This window comes from Falco rusticolus, chromosome 6 (assembly GCF_015220075.1).
Source record: "Falco rusticolus isolate bFalRus1 chromosome 6, bFalRus1.pri, whole genome shotgun sequence".
In the NCBI taxonomy this organism is placed as follows: Eukaryota; Metazoa; Chordata; class Aves; order Falconiformes; family Falconidae; genus Falco; species Falco rusticolus.
The window spans coordinates 41,240,268-41,259,839 of NC_051192.1; the positions used below are offsets into that span (position 1 = coordinate 41,240,268).

Consider the following 19,572-nt stretch of genomic DNA (forward strand, 5'->3'; position numbering starts at 1 on the left):
CTGCCACCGCCTCTTCCGCTGACGCGGGGAGGTGAGGGGCGGCCGGGCCGGGCGCGCAGGATGCTGCGCTCGCTCTGGAGTTTCCTCAAGCGGCACAAGAAGAAGTGCCTCGTCCTCGGCACCTTCCTCGGCGGTGAGTGCCCGGTAGCCGGGCCCAGGGGCCGCGGTGAGCGGTAGCACGGGCCGACTCCGTGCCGACCGCGGGGCCTCCCCCGCCGCGCTGTCGCTGAGGTGCTCCCGGCTCCCGCTGGGGAGGCGCCCCGGGAGGCGGCGCTCGGCCGCTACGCCCGGCCGGCCCCCTGCGGTCAGGCGGGTTCCCGGCTGGCGGGCAGGCCTAGCAGCCCCCGCGCCCGCCCGGTGCCGGCCGCTGGCGTGACCCCCCGCGGTGCCGCGGGGCTGGCCGGCCTCGGCCCCGCACCGCTGCGGGCCGTGGCGCAGGGGGCTCCGCCGTGGCCTGCAGCCCTGCGCCTCGCTGGGGACAGCAGAAGGCGCCCACCGCCCGCCCGTGGGACAGTGGGGTGGCAGGGGGAGGCCTCTCCTAGGCAGAGAGGAGAATCTACGCGTCGTCCTTTCGGGCTGCCCGGGTGTGCTTACGGCGGGTGTCTGGGGGGTTCCCAACAGCATCCAGCTGCGCAAGGCGCGGGTGCCGCTTACATTGTAGTTCTTAGGACGGAGGTTGAACGCCTGTACTTCTAAAAGCGATTCGTGCGTTCAGGTGAATTGTCAAGTATAAACAACTGCAGACACAAAACTTTACGGGAGAGGAGGATTTACGTTAATTATTCAAGCTGTTCTTTCTTCCTTAAGGTGCTTGTCTAACCTGTAGGGTGGTTATGATTTGGTAAGCTCCTCCTTTCCTTGGAGTTATTATAGGGTTATTTTTAGTTGGAACTGGATTTAAAAGAACACCTTGGATATTTATCTGTTTAATAATTAATAATAAAGTACATATCTGTGCAGGTGGAGATTAGATAGTCCTCAAAAGGTACAGCCGTGCCTTTGCATGCTCAATCATCAGATGTGTCTTATGCAAATGACACAGAATTAAATATTACAGAGTTGTTAAAGAAAGTTTGTATTTCTTTATACGCACTAGAACTTGCCTGAACAGTTAAATATTTTGAGAGCTACAGGGGTTTTGCAGTACATTTTGTCTCATATTCAGGTGAGGTCTCTTGTGAAGGTAAATTGTATATACTTCTGACTTGCCTTGGTTGTTGTGCCCTCTGCATCCTTTCAGCATTAATTCCTTCTGCATTTTTCGCATATTAATACTTGATAATAGGTTAGATTATGGTAACTGAAGTACTTGTCGGGCCTATTCTCTGGCTTACCCCCTCACCTGCAGGTTTCCTGACTCTGCGAGTACAGCAGAATATAATGTTTACCAGTTTCTGAGCCACCACACTTACAGCCCACCAAGTTAACAGATTTACTTTATCGGGTTGTAACCTGCAAGCTGTTCCCCTTCAGTTGTCTTTGTGAGAATGGTGGGCAGGCAAACGGGAATAGTAAAATCATCGGTTGTCCCAGTTTCCACTAGTAAACATGGATTAATGTCCAAGTGGGAAAGCAGATATTGGGGGCCTTCTGGCTCTTGGTAGTCTTCGTAGCCTGAAATCATAAATTCATCGTGTATAAACAGCTCTCTGCCAGCCTGCAAACCATCCTAATATCACTGAATAAGCTTTTTCCTTATAATTGGTGCTGTTTATGTACAGTTCAGTGTCACTTTCACTGAAACATTACTGACTGGATAAGGTGCACTTAAATAAATATCAGGGACTAAAATAAAGTTAATTAAAGTATGACCAATCCATGAAACCCCCAAGATGCTCCTCTTCTAACAAGCTTTTCAAGTTCTGACTGGAAATACTGAACTATGCAGTTGTTGCCTAAAGCATTAGTACCTTTTTCCTCAGGCCATGTTGTATTTGAGGTCTCTGTAGAGAATTACTTTTTTGAATTTGATCCTTGGTAGTAAATCAGGGCATCCACAAGCAGGAGAGCATCATTAGCTGCCACCAGCTGCAACTTACACCATGGTATTTTGAGGCAGCTCGGGAGATGGAGGGATTTACTGCAGAATGCTGAATTACAGCTGTTCAGCAGCTGAATTGTGAGTGCTTTGTCCATCTGCATACTAGTTATGGATCAGACCTTAAAATAACTCCAGAAGCTATGGTAATGCCACCACCAATTAATCAGAACTCCAAGATCCACAATAAACTCATTCCAAAAAATACTGCTTGACTTTGAAAGGTACAATGCAACTTCACGCAGCTGCTCTTACTTGAAGGCAGAATATTTGGAAGTGGCTGAATGATTTAAGAAAAGCATCCAAATCTGCTGAGTTAATGCCAGAGACTAGAATCTGCATCTCTCTGGTGTATGTTTGCTTTTTTAAGAGCTGTAGGTGCATTTTCTGAGGAGGATGATTTAACAAAGAAAATGGGACATCACAAGGTTTAATGATTTTAAGTCTTTAACTGGCACATGGTCATACATTAATGTGAATATTTAATGATTTGTTAGACAATATAGTGTTTTATCGGTGTTGTGTTACTGAAGAATTATTGCACCACAATTCAAGTTGATTGGTAGCCTTTCTTCTGTTTACTGAGATGGATTCCTTGTGCACTATCAGTGGCTGTTATTCTTAGTGTAATTTCTGTCAATCCCAAAACTGCAACGGGTTTTTCTGCTAACAAAGATACACAACTCATAAAGTAGGAGCTCAAATAGAGGGAAAAGCAACTGAAATGGATGTAATTATCCCTTAACGATAGAGCAAGGTTGAGAAGACCTCAACTTAGCAAAGACCCAGTACAAACCATTTCTTCAGAAGTCTGTTCTTTTAGCAATATAAAGTAAATTGCATACTAAAAAGATTGAAATCTCTTCAGGCAAGGAAGATCTAGTGTTCTGGGGTTAAACCCACTAGAGATATTTAGAGAGAATGCTGGCATGACAGAGCTGCAAGGACATGTTACCTTCACTTGTTCTTATTAAGTAGAAACGACTTTACCACTTTAAGGTGACTGCCTGTCTCAGTGCTCAGTTAAAGGTGGATTTCAATGGATATTACAAACTTACTTGCTGTTGAAATTCTCTTGCTGCAGTAGAAGAGCAAGTTCTGGGTGTGTCTGCAACGTATGGTTCTGATTTCAGTGGTGAACTGTTGCTCAATTTTCTGCAAGCTGAAGGTTGCAGCAGGTGAAGAACATTGCAGTTCAGAAATCTGTCTGCGTATCACAGGTTTTTTTGGCTTGTGTGTGCAGGGGTGTTAAGAACGTTTTGGTGGGGCTCGAAGGTGCCAAGAGAATAAGGCCTTCTTATTTTAAATATGGTTTTCAACCATAATGGGACAATTGTGTGTCACCTGATGCATGGCTTGCTTGTACATAAGGACAAACCACAACTTACATAGCTGTCAGTATTCTGGAAGGGTACAGGCTTCTGTGTGTCAGAGCAATTTCTACATAATAAAATTTTTTAAAATGAAAATTTGCCTTTAGTTTTATTTTCTGAGGGAAATATAGCAATGAGGGTAAACCAGGTCACATAGGGTTGTAAAGAGGTTTCCTGAAAACTAATGCCTTCTAGTTACCTATCCCACCCTTTTTCTCTCTCTATCCCACCTGTGAAGAAAGGAAAGAGCTGAGGGAGAGGTAAGCCGTAACTTAAGTGATGTGAGAAATATCCTACCTGTTTGAGGCCACTGGCATGAATGTGTAAGAGCCTGCAGATTTTGTTCGCTTACTTCCATTACTTACATTTAGATGGGAAAAGACTGTACAGTGCTGAAGAGAGCTACGGAGACAAATTAGAACATATCTGTCTCAATTCACTGTTAACAGATGAACCAAAGCGTTGCTCCCACAGGATATGGATGTTGTAGGACACTGGTTTAAACTCAGCCGCTCACTCACACTCTCCACTCCTTATCATGTGCTGCCCCCTGCCCCCACCGCCAGTGGGATGGGGAAGAGAATCAGAAAAGTAAAAGTGAGAAAACTCACAGGTTGAGATAAAACCAGTTTATTATTGTAATTTCTTTTTTAAATTATTAGTACTAATAAATTATAAGGAAAAGGGGGAAGAATAAATGAGAGAGAAAAATAAAACCCAAGGAAGACAAGTGATGCAAGTGAAAACAGTTGCGTGCCATGAACTGACTGATGCCCAGCCAGTCCCCGAGCAGCAGTGCCCCCCGCTGCCAACCTCCACCCTAGTTTTATTGCTGACATGATGTCCCATGGTATAGAATATCCCTTTGGTCAGTTGGGGTCAGCTGTCCTGGCTGTGTCCCCTCCCAGCTTCTTGTGCCACCTCGGTCTGCTCACTGCTGGTACAGTGTGAGAAGCAGAAAAGACCTTGACTCTGTGTGACTACAAAAGTAGACATGGGGACAAATGACTGTATGTTAATGTAATGTGAGAGATGTGGTGGGATAAAACAATTGGAAAAATCTTGCGTTCAAAAATTATTTGCTAATACAAAAAAACCTGTTGCTGTTTCAGTATGTTAGCTGCAAAATAAAAGATAAAATAAATCAGTACCGTCACAGTTGTGTTCTAAATAGATATTCTTGGCAGGGATCGATAATTTTTAGAGAAAAATAATCTAATTGTTATTTATGAAGTCTGATTTTGATGATAATTTAGTTGTCAAATTGCATTTTTTGTATATGGAAATATATATATTAAAATTTGCATCTAATCGGGTGCATCTTCCACATGGCAAGTGATCAGTGTGCCTAAAGTCTGAAGCAAGAGAGAGTGACTTCCCCATTTTTATTTTATGAGGCTTTTGGGAAATAAATGGAAGTGACTGTGGGTGTTCCGAACCGGTCTAGCCTGTAGTTGCCTATTAGAAAACCAATATGAATAGCCAGGGTTTTTTTGCAGTCATGAATGCTGGGGCACAAAGTTGACAAGCCTTTTGACATACTAATGATAGTTTTGAAGAATGTATTGAAAGGTTTTAATGACCCAACAAATGTAGCGGAATTCAAAGTCTTGGGGAATGTGGGGTTTGTTTGTGGGTTTTTTGTAGTTTTTATCGATCTGGCTTATAAAAATAGTTTTAAAACTTCCATCATTCAGCAACTGTTAAATGCCTCATTCATTCAGATACTAACTTTGAAATGTGAAAATAGAACTTTGAAGAAAACTGTGGCTCTGTGTTTACAGCCTTTGAAGTGGAAGTACTTGGTGGAAGTAAATAAAGGTTTGATATTCACGTTTCTCCTGTGTGCTGTTATTGACTTGACAGAGTTGGAGCTGACGGTCTGTAGAGCAGTTTCAGTACTTAGGGAATTGTTCTGCAGTGGACAGAAGATGATCATCTTGTACAACAGTCTTTTTCTGCTTGGGTCTGGCCTACCTTATACAATCCCCACCTTCCCTGTCAGTTTTTTCATGAGAGAACATGGGAAGGGCTGGTTATGCACCTAAACAGGGAACTGCTGCTACTAGTGCACACAGGAGACCGCAAATGAACTTGGTACACAGGGTGTGTTGTAAGACGGTATCGGTGGAGGGGGAGAAATCCATACAAAGCAGCTTGCAGTGGGCAAAAGGACTGGGGGTAATCTAGACCAGGTGTCCTCAAACTTTTTAACCAGGGGGCCGGCGCGCGGATGCAGTGGCAGGCAGTCATCTGCGGCTGCTTGGTTCCCCCCCCCCCAACCCCCGGCAGGGGGGTCTGTAAATACGGGGGGCCGGATTGAGGACCCTGGGGGGCCGTATCCAACCCACAGGCCGTAGTTTGAGGATCCCTGCTCTAGAAGATGTAGTGGTATCTTGAGGAGTGGCTTAGAAAGCAGGGTGGAGATAAGGAAGGATGAGAAGAGGACTGCAGGCAGCATGGAGAGAGATCTGAACCCCTGATGGTATGGGAAGAGCAGTTGGGGGAAACTTCAAGGGGATTTATGCTGGGAGAGGAGGAAATGTAGAGAAAAAATTTTGGTGGGTCTTCGCAGAAATGGAGATTTGTAGTGAAACTGATGAGGGATTATCGGATCTTCAAGGGTAGAAGAGGGGATCTGGAGAGTAGGAACCAGGCATGGTAAGAAATGAGGGCGACAGCCAAGCCCCACCAAAGCCAAGGTTCTTCTCACAGAAGTTTTAGGATCAAACAAAGGATCTGTTGGGTCTGTAACGTTTTTCTCTTACGTGATTTTTAAGACTTGGGGTTTACCTCTAACTTCTGCTAATTTTAGAAATATACCTTTTCTAAAAATTTAAATTTTCATCCATCTCCATACCTATGCATTTCCGTTTATTTTCTCTATTTTTTGATTTTGTTACTCTACATTGTTTTTTCTTCCCAATATGTGCTTTAGTCTCTTCAGTACTAGTTGTTCACATTGCAGTAGTACTAAAAATGCCTTCTTTGAAAGGCAAGATATATCTTGTCAGGAAAGTTTCTTATGCTGATTCAAGTCATTACCCTTGATACTTTAGAAATAATTTTTTCAAAATTAATTAATTAAGTATTATTTTGTCAATCAGTATTAAAATACTGAAGACCCACATATACCCAGAAAACCCACTATTGCACCCTTATGGTTTAAAATCCAAGGAGGGGGCTGAAGGGGCCTTTCTCGCATTTTCAAAACAGCTTGTAATATGCAAATCTCTCTGTAGGAGTCTATTTACTGGGAAAATATGGGCAGAAGAAAATCAGAGAAATCCAAGAACGAGAGGCAGCCGAATACATTGCCCAAGCACGAAGGCAGTATCATTTTGAAAGTAATCAGAGGACATGCAATATGACAGGTAAGATAAGGAAATAGCTGCTGTTTGTGATAGGTGGAATTATTTGGAGATTTATACTACATGTTGGCAGGATGGAAGAAGAATAAGAAATGTAGGTGCATTCAAAATCTTAATTAAATGCTAGTGCATAAATAGTCATTTGCATAATAAAAAACAATCTGAAGAACAGAGTATTGAAGGGATTTCCAGGGGTTATCTGAATACTTGTCCATCTATAATGCATACAGATATACTCGCAGGTTACAATTGTTTGTTACTTCAGAATCATTTGTGTGTTGCCCTAAACTGCATGTGGTATTGAGGTATGAAACAGCAGCTAGATTCAAACAATACTGAATCTACAGCAGGATTACTTTACTCATTCTAGCATGTTGTTAGTAAGCTACACAGAGTTTGGTGAGTAATTTTTATTTACAAATAAGCATGTCAGCCTGTTAGTTCCCTGTGTTTTAACATGCAACATTTAAAAGGTACCCGACTAGCTGGGAAGCAGAAAGTACAACTATTCATCTTACAGCACTGGTCTTTGGATTTTTGAAGAGGAGATGGTAGAGCAGAATTTAACAAAATCCTTGCTATTGTTGTAGATACAGGCCATTCAAAACTAGTTCTATAAAATGAATCAGGCTACATTTTCCTGTTGAAATTTGTATTAGATTTTTGGGTGGCTGCAGATGTTTTCTGTGCGCCTTGTTTACCCTGACCGATTGGTACCTCATTTTCATCTTTTCCATTTTGTAGTGCTGGCTTTAATTTTACTGCTAGGACTAAGTTTTTCTTTGCCCTCTTTGTATGAAGTACCTTCTGTATGGCATCATGCATTCTTGTCAAGATTTTTCATACCTTTTTTTTAGTATTTATGGTGTTCTGTGCACGCTTGTTTTCCATTTCCGGTTCCCATCATGTACCTTTCTTTGGTTTTCTTGTTGGAAAAAAAAAAAAACCAAACCTCAGATCTTTTTCTTTTCATCTGGAGAAATGCAGCAGTGTAGATTTTCACCAGTTTTTCTTCTGGGGAGTTGAAGACACGTATATGCAAATATGCAGGGTGTGAGTACACATCCACAGCTAGAGCCAACAAAGGCATGTAGCCGCGTGGGGGGAGCATTGTGCCCAGTCTCAGAGAGGCGCACAGGTAGTTGCATTTCCGACTACTCTCGGAGTTCTGTATTTTGCTTATCCTCCCAGCTTTGCCTGTTGAGAAATGGGATTTACGTTGTATAGCAGCTATTGAGTGAGAGCTGGGAATAGGTTTATGATGATTTTTTTTTTTATGTTGACAGGGTTTTTTCTTTTTTTTTTCTTTAAATAACAGTGCTATCAATGCTTCCAACACTGAGGGATGCCTTAATGCATCAATTAAATTCTGAGAGTCTCACATCTCTTCTTAAAAATAGGTAAGACTGTTTTGTTAATTGTGTTAAAGATCACCTGTTTTGTGATAAGGGGTTTTTTTCAAATTATATATTTCAAATTATATATTTATGATGTAGAGAGCATGCAGAATTTTGATTTTGTGTCCCAATGAGTCACTAGTCTTTAAAGTATTTTGAAATCACTATGTAAATATTTTGTGTCAGGTTAGATGTATTTTGATAGGTATGGCTGACATTTTCCAAGCATTACAAGAAAAAATACCTCCTTTAAGATGCTGCAGTGGGAGTTTTTTGTTGAAGCGCCTGTAAGATAGGCAGATAAAAGTACTTAGAAGATCTAGTCCTCTGTTAAACAGGACAGAGTATCTTGACTGAGTTGTTGATGATGTGTTTGTAAAAATGTTTATGTAATCTTATCAAGGTTGGGTGTGAGTAGCAGTAGAAAGTATCCAAGATGAGATTGCAAATGGATGTAATCTGTGAGAAGCAATACTTTTTTTTTCTTTTTTTTTTGAAGTTGAACAAATAGGGGCTTGTCGTACATTAAGAGGAACAGTTCCCTGTCAGAAAACACCTTTGGTTTCCTTACAACTGCAGGAACAAATAACATATTTTTAAATACATAAAGTGCGTGATAGCATACCTTGAAAGTAGAGTAAGTTACTTGGCGTTTGGCATGGAGTAGAAGTGTTATGTAGGCAGTTAACACAGGGTTTCTGACTCACTCTAGACTGCCTTTCTAGTTTACCTCCCACTAGCTTATTTATATAACTATAACTTCAGCTGTCCAGCATTTAGTAGATTACCTATCCAGTCATTGTCTTTTTTTCAGTCAAAAAGCTCCCACAAGGCAACAGAATGTGCTATTTCAAGTGGGGATTACAGCCTGAACAATGTTTTTGTAATAGATTATCTGAGAATTTGTGATTGTAATTTAATATTATTTACTCTAAACAACAAAAATTAGGAAAAGTTAATTTTAAGGGAATACTTAATATCTTTTTCATAATAAGAGTTTTACTCAGCACAAAATTAACCTGAATGGACAGGAGATCTTGCGGATCACCAGATTTGTCTTCTGGACTGTGCAGCTATAACAGCCTGTAATCTTTGAATCCTATGAAGACATACAATGCCTTAGTTTGTTCTCTGTAGTCTGTGTTCTTTTGTCGTAATACATCTGGTGTGTCTAACTTGTTCGCCTGTTGAAACAGTTTACAGGTATGGTGACACTTGCTGAATTCCAATAATTCCAGTGAAAATAGAGTTGAGACTTTGATAGTATTATTATGCATTTTTGAAAACAAAGATTTTTTTAAATGCTGGTTACAGCAATGTCCTGTAAGCATTGATGTCCACAGTGGAGTTATGTCTTAATGCTTCCTTTTTTGACTTATGCTGAGCAAGTTTTAACTAGATGCTTGAACATTTTGAACTGAAAAGGTAGAGAAGGGGTTGGGAAGACATGGATCATGGAATCAGCCATCAGGACTCATGCCACTTCGAAGTAATTCTTTGAAGAAGCTCTGCATTCTTACGCTACAGATTTGTTTAACTTCCATTTGAGAAGATTGATCAAATGGCTCTGGACCTTTGAGTGCCGTTGTTGAATATACAGTAGAGTAGATGTGGAGACTGACCTTTCTTAATGTCCCTGAAGACGTGTTTTCCTTCTCACACAGTCTGTGTTATGGCTTAACATGTTACAAATCTATGTTACCATATGTTACAGATTGTGTTATGGCATAGGTAAACTCCTTTAACTTAAAATCCATTCACTTGCTTAAATTCAAACCCTTTTAATATCGTTTTAGTAATTCGGGGCAGCCAGTGGTAGGTTGGGGGTGTAAGCCAGCTGAAATCTTCAGTCTTCCAGAGAAATTTTTAAAGAGGGAGAGGCACACAAGACCGCAGATGTTCTTACTTTGTCCTCTTTTCAAAGGAATATGATTCAATGATATAAGGTGAAGTACCTGCTGCTGTAGCCTTGCAGGTGTTGCCTACCTCCCACCTATTCAGCACTTAGCTTATTCCAAACCTCTGGTGTTTTGTTTGCATTGCTTTTTGCTTCCATAGCAGGTAATGGTTTTCCAAATAAATAAATGTGAAATAAGAGTTGAGTTTTGAGTAGCAGCTGTGTCTTGAGTAAATTGCAGCAGATGAAGACTGAAAAATCCATTTCCATTGTTAGGCTTAATACTGGCAGACTTGAGCTGTTACCTGGCTGTTGCTTTGTGTTGTGAGGAGAAACTTTGTAAGCATGAGCTCTAGAAAATGTTTTGACGTAATAGGTGCAAATATAGTCGGCTGACGTTGATGTATTGGCTTCTCTTTCTCTCTTCAGTTGGCATGGAAAACTTACCACTCAGTAATAAATGTGGTTTTGAGTCCTGTTACACGTCTTATCTATAGAAATATTACTGTACTTTTTTAACAGTCTTCCCTTTGTTTTGCTTTAGAATAGCTTTTAAAACTGTAGATCTAGATTGCAAAAAAAAAGTGTATAAACTGGTTTTGTATGTGCCATGGTCCCTGTATTTCTTCCAGCTATCCTTTCTTTAATCTGTCTCTTTGCTTTTTGGAGTTGTAGACTTAGTTGTTTATTGTATCAGTTGATTTACATTATTTGATAGCAGTGAGCTTAAATAATGGTCAAAGTAATGCCAAAGCGCATGTGTTGTGCCTGTAAAGAAAAATTATTTCTGGTGAAAAGTGTATTTTTTTTATATAAAACTAGGTCTTTTTGTAATGTAAATGTAAATCTACAAAATGTAAAGTCTAGGTTAATCTAAACTATCTGTCATCAATATTGAAGTGTTAATTCTGATCCTAAGAAATTACCAAATGTTTCTCTAAGTGGCTTTCACAATATATGTCTTTCATGATATAGATATACAGTAGGCAATCTTTATTGACGCTGCTTAAAAGGCAAGAAGAATGATGACACTTTGGGGATGGTTAGCGTGCTCTTATCACTGCTGCTGCTGCTGTGTGGCTAACATTACCTCTGGATAGTAGTTATAAATCTGCGGTGTACCACAGGCAGTTCGGGTGTATCTGTAAAATCTACAGTGTTGCTCTTTTGACTGCAGAATACGTAAACTTCTAGGAATCGGTCAGGTCAGAAAAGTAAACACACCTCAACAAATGCAGAAAGATCAACTTGCATTTGTGTGCATGGCGCAAAACTTTTCCACAGATGGTCATGATCTCTTTGGGTTTTTGTGATTAAATCTAAACTTTAAAACTCAGTCAGGCAATGGTAAATCTTGCAAGAAGGTAGGATACAGAAATTCTGATCCTGTGCTTAGTATGCAAAAGTGGACCCAGGAAGCCCTACTGAACTGAGATATATGTTAAATGGATACAGGATTGAGGCCCCAGAAAAGACCACTTTGTACCATCAGTGGGCTTTTCCTGACTGCTTCGTGTAGCCACTCAAAATTGGTAATATAAGTGTATGATTGACATCACTAAATACTCCATTTATACATTGAAGTTTGAGTATCTTTTCTGCAACTTCATAGTGTATTGTTTATATACTGCTTTCTTGAATGAGACAAATCAATGTAGACATGAGTCTGGTCTGAACAAGTATAGTAGTTAAATGAGCTCACCTTAGAGCACTGCTATTTCATTTAATATATGAATTTCTAAGGAATATATACTTTTTAATGTTTAATGTTTCCATTTATGTTTCCTACAGGCCAGCAAACAAGTTAGAAATATGGGAGGATTTAAAGATAATAAGTAAGTGGAAATGAAAGATTCCATCTGCATAATATTTAGCATAAATTCAAAATGTCTTGCACACCCTTTAAAATGTTTATGCTAGGTTGTTGTTTCAGTAGGTATTAAGATAGTGTAACACACGACATGGCAAACTTCCTCCGTGCCCCCCCTCTCAAAAGCTCCTCATGAAGGAATTTTTCTTAGCCCCAGGGGAAGTTGGAAGTTCAGAGACAAAGGTGAAAAATTTTATTGGCCTTCATGTAACCCCAGTAAAGAAAACTTTGTGAAAAATTTCTATGCCATCACAGAAAATTCAGACTAGTTTTTCAGAAAGTTCCATGCTGAACCTAACAGAAAACATCAATCAGAAATGTAGGCAAGCCCTTACGTGGCCAGCAATTTCCTCTTTTCAAGCCTGTTGGAGAGAACCACCATAGCAGTGGTTATGAACTCTTTGGTTCATCTCTTTTTTTTTTTTTTAATTATTATTTATTGGCTGATGGAAGCAGTGGAAGGGAAGGAAGAACAGTGAAGTCAGCCAATTATGTAGTGAATATTACTGAGATTTTTTTACTATTTTTTATTCCTTGGTACCATTTGTTATCTCTACTACCTCGCTGGTTTTGTCTTTTCTTCCTTTTGGTTTTGTTTCTCCTTTTCATAAAACCTTTACAGATCCTACATCTGATTTGGCTCCTTTCTTCCTGTGTCCTTGCTGCTCAATATTCATCTGTATTTATTCATGTCACTTCTTCCACACATCCTATGCTGCCTAGTGGCTGGTAGCTGATGCTCATTTTAACTTACCTCCTTTAGGTATTAGCTGCTCCTGCCTTAGGTAACTTTTTGTTCCCACGCTGCTGTTCGACGTTCTGTGTCTTAGTTGCGTGGTGAGGGCTAACATACCGTGGGTATTTTCTGGCATAATGAATAACGATAACTTGACAATACATCCATTTTCCTTCTGGAACAACTTGTATAATTTTTATTTTTTTTCCCAAAATAACTTGTGTAAGATGCAAAATAGGACTTTAAATGGGACACTTTAGGTGTAGCTCCAGCACATACTAGACTTATGACCATCTTGGGTATGTGTTGTGGAAACAGGCTATGACAACCAATGAGAGCAATGTGACTATTCAAAAATCAGCAGCACTTGAATCTTGGAGAGCACTCTCTTTCCTTGACTCTCCCTTATTTCTTTGACTTTGATGTTATTTTGTTGTCTCTTTTCAAGGTTTCACAAGAAGCATCGTAGCTGTATATAGTACCTGTATGCTAGTAGTTCTTTTGCGAGTCCAGTTAAATATTATTGGCGGTTACATCTACCTAGATAATGCTGCACTCTGCAAAAATGGCACAGTAAGTTTCTTGTTTTGTTTCAAAGGCAGAACTTCCACTTCCTTGAAAGTGAAAGATAAAAAGGGCATAGCTCAGGAGTATTAGAATGAAACCAAGGGTTCTTGTAAGAGTGGGAGATGTGGAAGCATTGCTGGAAGTAAGATATATTGATGTGTTTTAATAGCCTCTAAATTTGGGTGATTTGGTGATACTATTGCTTAACAGAATACTAGCAATATTGAAGAATACCTTTTGTCGGCATTTGTATTGCTCAAAAAAGGTTACCTCGTATCTAAACACTACCATAACATAGTTCCTTTGCTTTAATTTTTTGTGAAACAGTAATACTGTGTGAGTGATCCAAGATATGTATTCAAATGTATATAAATGTTTAGGTCTTCCTAGCACATACATTCATTCCCCCAGTTACATTTTCTTAGGATTAAAGGAGAAAAATGTTACTTTTGAAATTTTGACTATTTTGTTTAACTCCAAAAGGCCACCTACCTAAATGTCTGTTGGTGGGGCCAAAGGAGGTAGAAGACTTGGTTTTTGTTCATTATAGTATATCTATCACAGCTCAATAAAAATAGGTCAGTCCCACAGTAAGCAAGTACCTATTGTAGAGGGCAAGATCTGCAAATTGTTGGCTGGCTTATCTAAAATTAATGGATACAAACTTCGATTAGTTCTCATGTGCCGCCCTGTGATAGCTCCTGCTGAAAGTCAAGGAACAGCATGTCAAGGCAGGTCTAAGAAAAGTTTTCATTAGGGAGGCCAGGGCTGATGGATGGAGGTTGTGCTTCACTTTGTAAAACCTGAAAAAGCTTTTTTTTTGCTTTTTTTTTTTTTAGAAAAAAAGGGGCAAGATGAGTTTGGACTAGAAATGTGTTTCCTTTCTGTTATTTTTTTCCAGTAGAGAAGTGGGTTGACAGGGCCATCTCTGAGGCACTCTGGTGGAGTAAACTGACATCCTATCTCAGTTCCTGAAAGCTTCTTTTCTATCAGAAAAGCTTTTGTTAGGGTTAAGCATAGATACTCTATTCCACTGGGTTTAATTTTTGGAGAGGTGGAGGGTCTAGTTTCACCTGCAATGCAGTTTTTTAAGAGGCTTTCCTATACACGAATGAAAAGTGAAAGGTTTTACTGTGCCACTGAAGATGGAAGAGGGATCTGTATAGTATTGAAGAGAAGAATACCAGAGGACTTGTGAAAGATCCATGGGTCAATGGCAGGAAGAGAGTCAGAAGTTACAGAATTGCACGAGAATGGGAGAATTCATCTATTGCAGGGTATTAAAAAGATTAAGGAAATTGATCACAGTGGGTTTAAAATTATTTTTGCATTGTTCTCTACTGTTGACATGTCACAGAACTGTTGGATTTGTTTTCCCCACAGACACCACTAGCTCCTCCTGAAGTTCAGCAGCAATATTTATCAAGTATTCAGCACCTTTTAGGAGATGGTATGGTGCTTACTATGAACTAACTACGCTTATATAATTCTACTTTTTTCTAGATTTGAGCAAATAATTAGATTAATTTTGACACTTTCCTCCTTCTAGGACTGACTGAGTTAATAACTATTGTTAAACAAGCTGTGCATAAAGTTTTTGGAAGGTAAGAGTCTGTATTTCTCTGTGGTTAGCTTTTAACTTTTACTGTCATCACTGTTCCCAAAACAATGAGTTTTATTAGGGGAAAAAAAAAAAATGGGACGAGGAGAAAGTAAAGCGTACTGACTTTTTCCAAAACAATGGTTTTACTATAGCAGGCTATGTCTGCCAGTGCAAACCAATATAGCAGATTGGGATCCCATTACTTGTTAATGTGTTATCAGGAGGAGGAGAAAGTGCCATTACTCCTTTTGCAGTCAACACTGTAGTCTTTCTCCTTTCCAGTATTTCCCTTAAGCACACCCTGTCTCTTCTGGAGCTGGAACAGAAACTTAAAGATATCAGGAAAGTAGTGGAACATAAAGATTCAAATCAGGTTGCATCTTACTCTCCCTTATGCCATTATCTGATGCCGGATGAAGAAAACCCCTTGGCTACCCAGGTACTTCTGGCAGTTTCTTTCATCTACCTTTTTTCATTCTGTGTTTTTTGTTTGTTTGTTCTAGGGAAGGAACAATGCATAACAGTCCTCCAGTTGGCCTGTGGCATCTGTGTGTTTAAGAAATGGTGATGCCTCTTCCATCATAAATCAATTATCTCTTTAGGCAAATTAAAGTTGTACTTATTGCAGATTTGATTGAAAACAAGTGTCATCCTCAGAATGTCAGCTTTGAGCGTGGAAACACAGCCCAGTTACTGCTTCTAGCCTGTGATACATGCTGTAACACAATGCAGCTTAACTCAGCCCTAAGCTAAATTGTGTTACCTTGTACTTGTGTACCAGCAAAGATCATGGGGAGCTGTGGTGTTCTGGCTGATGCACAAGAAGGTGACGGTGTGCTGAAGTCCTTTGTTGCTTTGGGCTGGAAAATGAACAGAAATCAAGAGAAAGGGATCTTTCTTGATTCCATCCCCAAATTAGAAAAATCTAATCCCAGTTGTAACATTAATTTCCTAAATTTTCTAAAGGTATTTGTCTCCATCCATACCACAGGCTGGAGAAAAGTCATTCTTAACTTGGTATTACAGTAGTACAAAGAAGAATGTTAGGCTTCAGTGTGCAACTGCTTGCACTTGACCCTTTAACTTAAGATGATAGGCAGTTTATTTCAGTTTTGGAGGTCAGAAGTGGAAAAAATACTTTGCTCAGTATGGTGTTTCCTGCTAATACTGGTTGTGGTAAAAAAAAAAATATCCTACAGTGACCATTTAAAAGGAAAATTAGAACACCGATCAAAAAGAATCAGATTTACAACACTAGATCTTTTCTTTTAAATAGATTTGACCTACACATCTTAATTTCATGGTACAAAACTCTTCTATTTCTACTCTTATTCTTATGATTGCCAATGGATTTCTTACTAAATAGTTCCTGTATTTGCTTTTTCTAGGCCTGTGGACTCACAGAAAGAGACATTGCTACAATTAAATTACTTAACGAAACTAGAGATATGCTAGAAAGGTATACAGAAATATCCTGTATTCATATTAAGCTCCTCACAAGTATTGTTTATGTAAGACAATTATTTTCATGTAAAAGCTGACAACTTTCATTTGTGAAATATGACGACTCTGCTGCATAAAATTTTTATATTCACTAATTGTAGACTGGGATTTTCAAAATCTGAGAGCTCTGAAACTTATGTGTAAGAAATAATCGTGCCTTAATGAGATGACCAGGATGTCCTTCCCAGTCAGACCCCCTTATCTCTTCCTCACCTTTTCTGTAGTTATGCAGGAACAAAGGAGTACTCTTCTGCTAAAGCAGGGTGAAGTGAGAGTCATTTTATTGGATTTACTTGCTTTGATAAAATGAACGCCAGTTTTGACTTACCAGAATTGATTTTTAATGCATGGTTTTGAGAGTGGTTGTATGCATCCTTTTACCAGAGAGCTACTGAAGTGAGGCTTCTGTAATAAATGCTGAATATGAGGGAACTGAGCCAAATACCCAACTACTTGTACAACTTAGCTGCTGGAGACCTGGGGTATTTTAAGGATAAGCCCCTTCTATGTCATTACTTCATAAGAAAGTGAGGCATGTTTTGGGTTTATCTGGGTTTTAGTAACCTTAGGGTGGAGTTTAGGTTGTTCATTGGTTTGCTGTGGAGTTACTGGGGAGGTGGTCTTTCTTGAGGTGGCTATACCAATGGCCTTTTGTCTGGGTCATACATCTTCCTGTATGAGAGGGACATCTGTAGCACTGAATACTTGCCGGGGGTTTTAGTTGGAAAAAATAAATCCCAGCGATCAAACTTTTTTTTTTTCCAGTCCAGACTTCAGTACAGTTTTGAGCACATGTTTAAATAGAGGATTCAGTCGACTATTAGACAATATGGCAGAGTTTTTTAGACCTACTGAACAGGACCTCTCTCAGAATGGCTCTGTAAATAGGTAAGTGTTTTCTTTTGTTGTGGTTCTCATGTGAATAATGCTTTGGGTTCATAGTGAATTCCAAAAAAGGCAATTGATTTTCCTGCCTACTTGAAGTTCTCATGCTGGAAATAATTCTGCTTCTTGCTCTTCAAGAATGAATGAGGTTTCCTCACTGGTCAAGTAGACAGCTAGGAGTATTGCATGTTTCTTTCCACCCATGAAATTGCTAGAATTTACATGAGGTGTCTTTCCCACCGTTACTTGGAGATCTAAAAGTAGAAATCAGAAGACCTATACTTCCACTCCTTGCCTGAACACTGTACAAGCAGACTGCCTTTCTAGCTAAGGAGGGTTTACCCCACGGATGGTGACTACGGGAGTATGTGCTGCAGTGCCTGCCATGTGAGGCTGTGATAAAGATGCCATTCCCCTACAGTTAGCAGATAAGCGCTGTACACCCCTGACTGTCAGTGACTAGTTTTCAGGGAAGGTGGGTTTTACTGTGATTCTCCAAACAGATGTAGCCAGAGGGCCTACAGAGCTTTCTTCACTGGTATGCTGAAAAAAAAGGTATTAACAATCAGGATCTTCTGCCTTTTCCTGGAAGACAGTTTAAAAACAGCTTTTATTTTGAAGTTAACTTTGGTTTTAAATGGTGCAGAGAGAATGTTAAAAACCCAAAAGCTGAATTCAAATCCTTGCAATATGATTGCTGAAATATTAAAATTAAACCCTTGAATACTACTAACTGGTTTTATGTATGATATTTTAATAACTGATGGTTCTCAGCGAGTAATGTTTTTATTTAAATACGTACTATTTACATCACTTAAAATATCCCAAAGGCTGTAGTTTGGCTGCCTGTCCTAAGCCTAGTTTAGGGTCTGAAATTGTGTGAGATTGTAGACCAGCACTTCTAACAACTGTTTACATACACACATGGAAAGACTCTGGCTAAACTATGTTTCTCTTGCGTGAGAAGCAAGTGTCAAACTGTGTAATAGGAACACCAATTGAAATTTGCTTTGGTACTTCTCTATATTAAATGAAAGGCTTGCTAGGGAAAAAAATACTTATCTGTACATTTTGGTTTGCAGTCTTTTGACTCTTTACTTTTGAAGTAGCAATTATTGAGAACTGTAATAATCACAGCTTAGCAGCTTTACTAATGTCAGAGCAGGTCTAGATCAGTATTTTTTGCTTCTTTTCTAGTCTTTCCAGTGTCAGTCTTCCTTTAGCCAAGATAATTCCAATAATAAATGGACAGATCCATTCAGTATGCAGTGAAACACCCAGTCACTTCGTTCAGGTAAGAATCTTGCTTATTTAAAATATCCCAAGTAAAATTTTGAAATGAATATTGTATATTTAATTTTAATAATATACTTCATTCTGTTTAAGGGCTTTAAAAGAAAAAGGAGAAACAATTGGCATAACTTAAACTTTCTGTTAATTTCTATCTTCCAAAAATGCTATATCTAGAATTTCTTTCCTCTGCTAAACTGTGCAGAAGCACAAAAAGGTCTCTTGACTTGGTGCTGCTTGCAGTTCTGCTCATAAACCTTTCTAAAGCAAGAAATTCAAGTTCAAGCTCTGTGGGAGTGCCAGGTGCTTTTCTCATGATGAATTATGTACTGCAGCAAAGTCAGAATCATGGTGGGTGTATTGGATTAAGCAAACTTTTAAAATTTCTTCCAGGACCTGTTGATGATGGAACAAGTGAAAGATTTTGCTGCTAATGTTTATGAAGCTTTTAGTACCCCTCAGCAGCTAGAGAAGTGACCTGTACATTTATAGAAATAGATCGTGTATTTATAACAAATCCCTTGTGACTACTGATGAAGCTTGGGTTAATTTTATAATGATGTAGGAGTGGTAGACCAGCAGAAAGAACACTCTGAAAAAAGTGGCAGTGAGCCCATATTTGTTCTGATAGAATTCTGTTTCAAACGCCTATTACAAATATTCTTGTTGAAAGAATCATTGTATGTAAAGACTTTTCTATTAAAAAAGTGGTTAAAGTCTTCCATAATTCATTTGATTGTTTTTATTGCATCTGAAAGGCATCTGATGGCAGTATTACAACAAGTTAGTAAAAAAGCCCATTTGTTTGCCTGGAGCATGTAAGTTTTGGAAAAAACTAATGCTGGTGATCTAAGAATAGCACAGAGTAGCAAAATGCAGTAAGGCTTCTTTCAGATTTTTCTTTTTATAAAGGAAAACTTTTTTTTTCCTTAATTTTACAAATGTTATTCCAATGAGTGTCTCTTTCTTCAGAAAGCCTTTGCCAACTGATGCACGTTCCTCTTGTACAAGCTGGGGGCTGTGTGCTCTCTCTGTCACTTAA

At 39.3% G+C, this 19,572-nt stretch overlaps 1 protein-coding gene across 1 annotated transcript; it reads left to right on the top strand.

Annotated features, from left to right (window-relative positions):
• Nucleotide 1: 1 nt before the first annotated feature.
• On the top strand, nucleotides 2-19,257 carry PEX3 (peroxisomal biogenesis factor 3). Its single transcript, XM_037392871.1, has 12 exons — nucleotides 2-133; nucleotides 6,654-6,785; nucleotides 8,101-8,182; nucleotides 11,868-11,911; nucleotides 13,131-13,255; nucleotides 14,633-14,699; nucleotides 14,799-14,853; nucleotides 15,135-15,291; nucleotides 16,241-16,311; nucleotides 17,121-17,243; nucleotides 18,438-18,534; nucleotides 18,924-19,257. The coding sequence occupies exons 1-12, from the start codon at nucleotides 61-63 to the stop codon at nucleotides 19,005-19,007; spliced, it is 1,110 nt and encodes a 369-aa protein (XP_037248768.1). The 5' UTR covers nucleotides 2-60; the 3' UTR covers nucleotides 19,008-19,257.
• The last annotated feature ends 315 nt before the right edge of the window (nucleotides 19,258-19,572 follow it).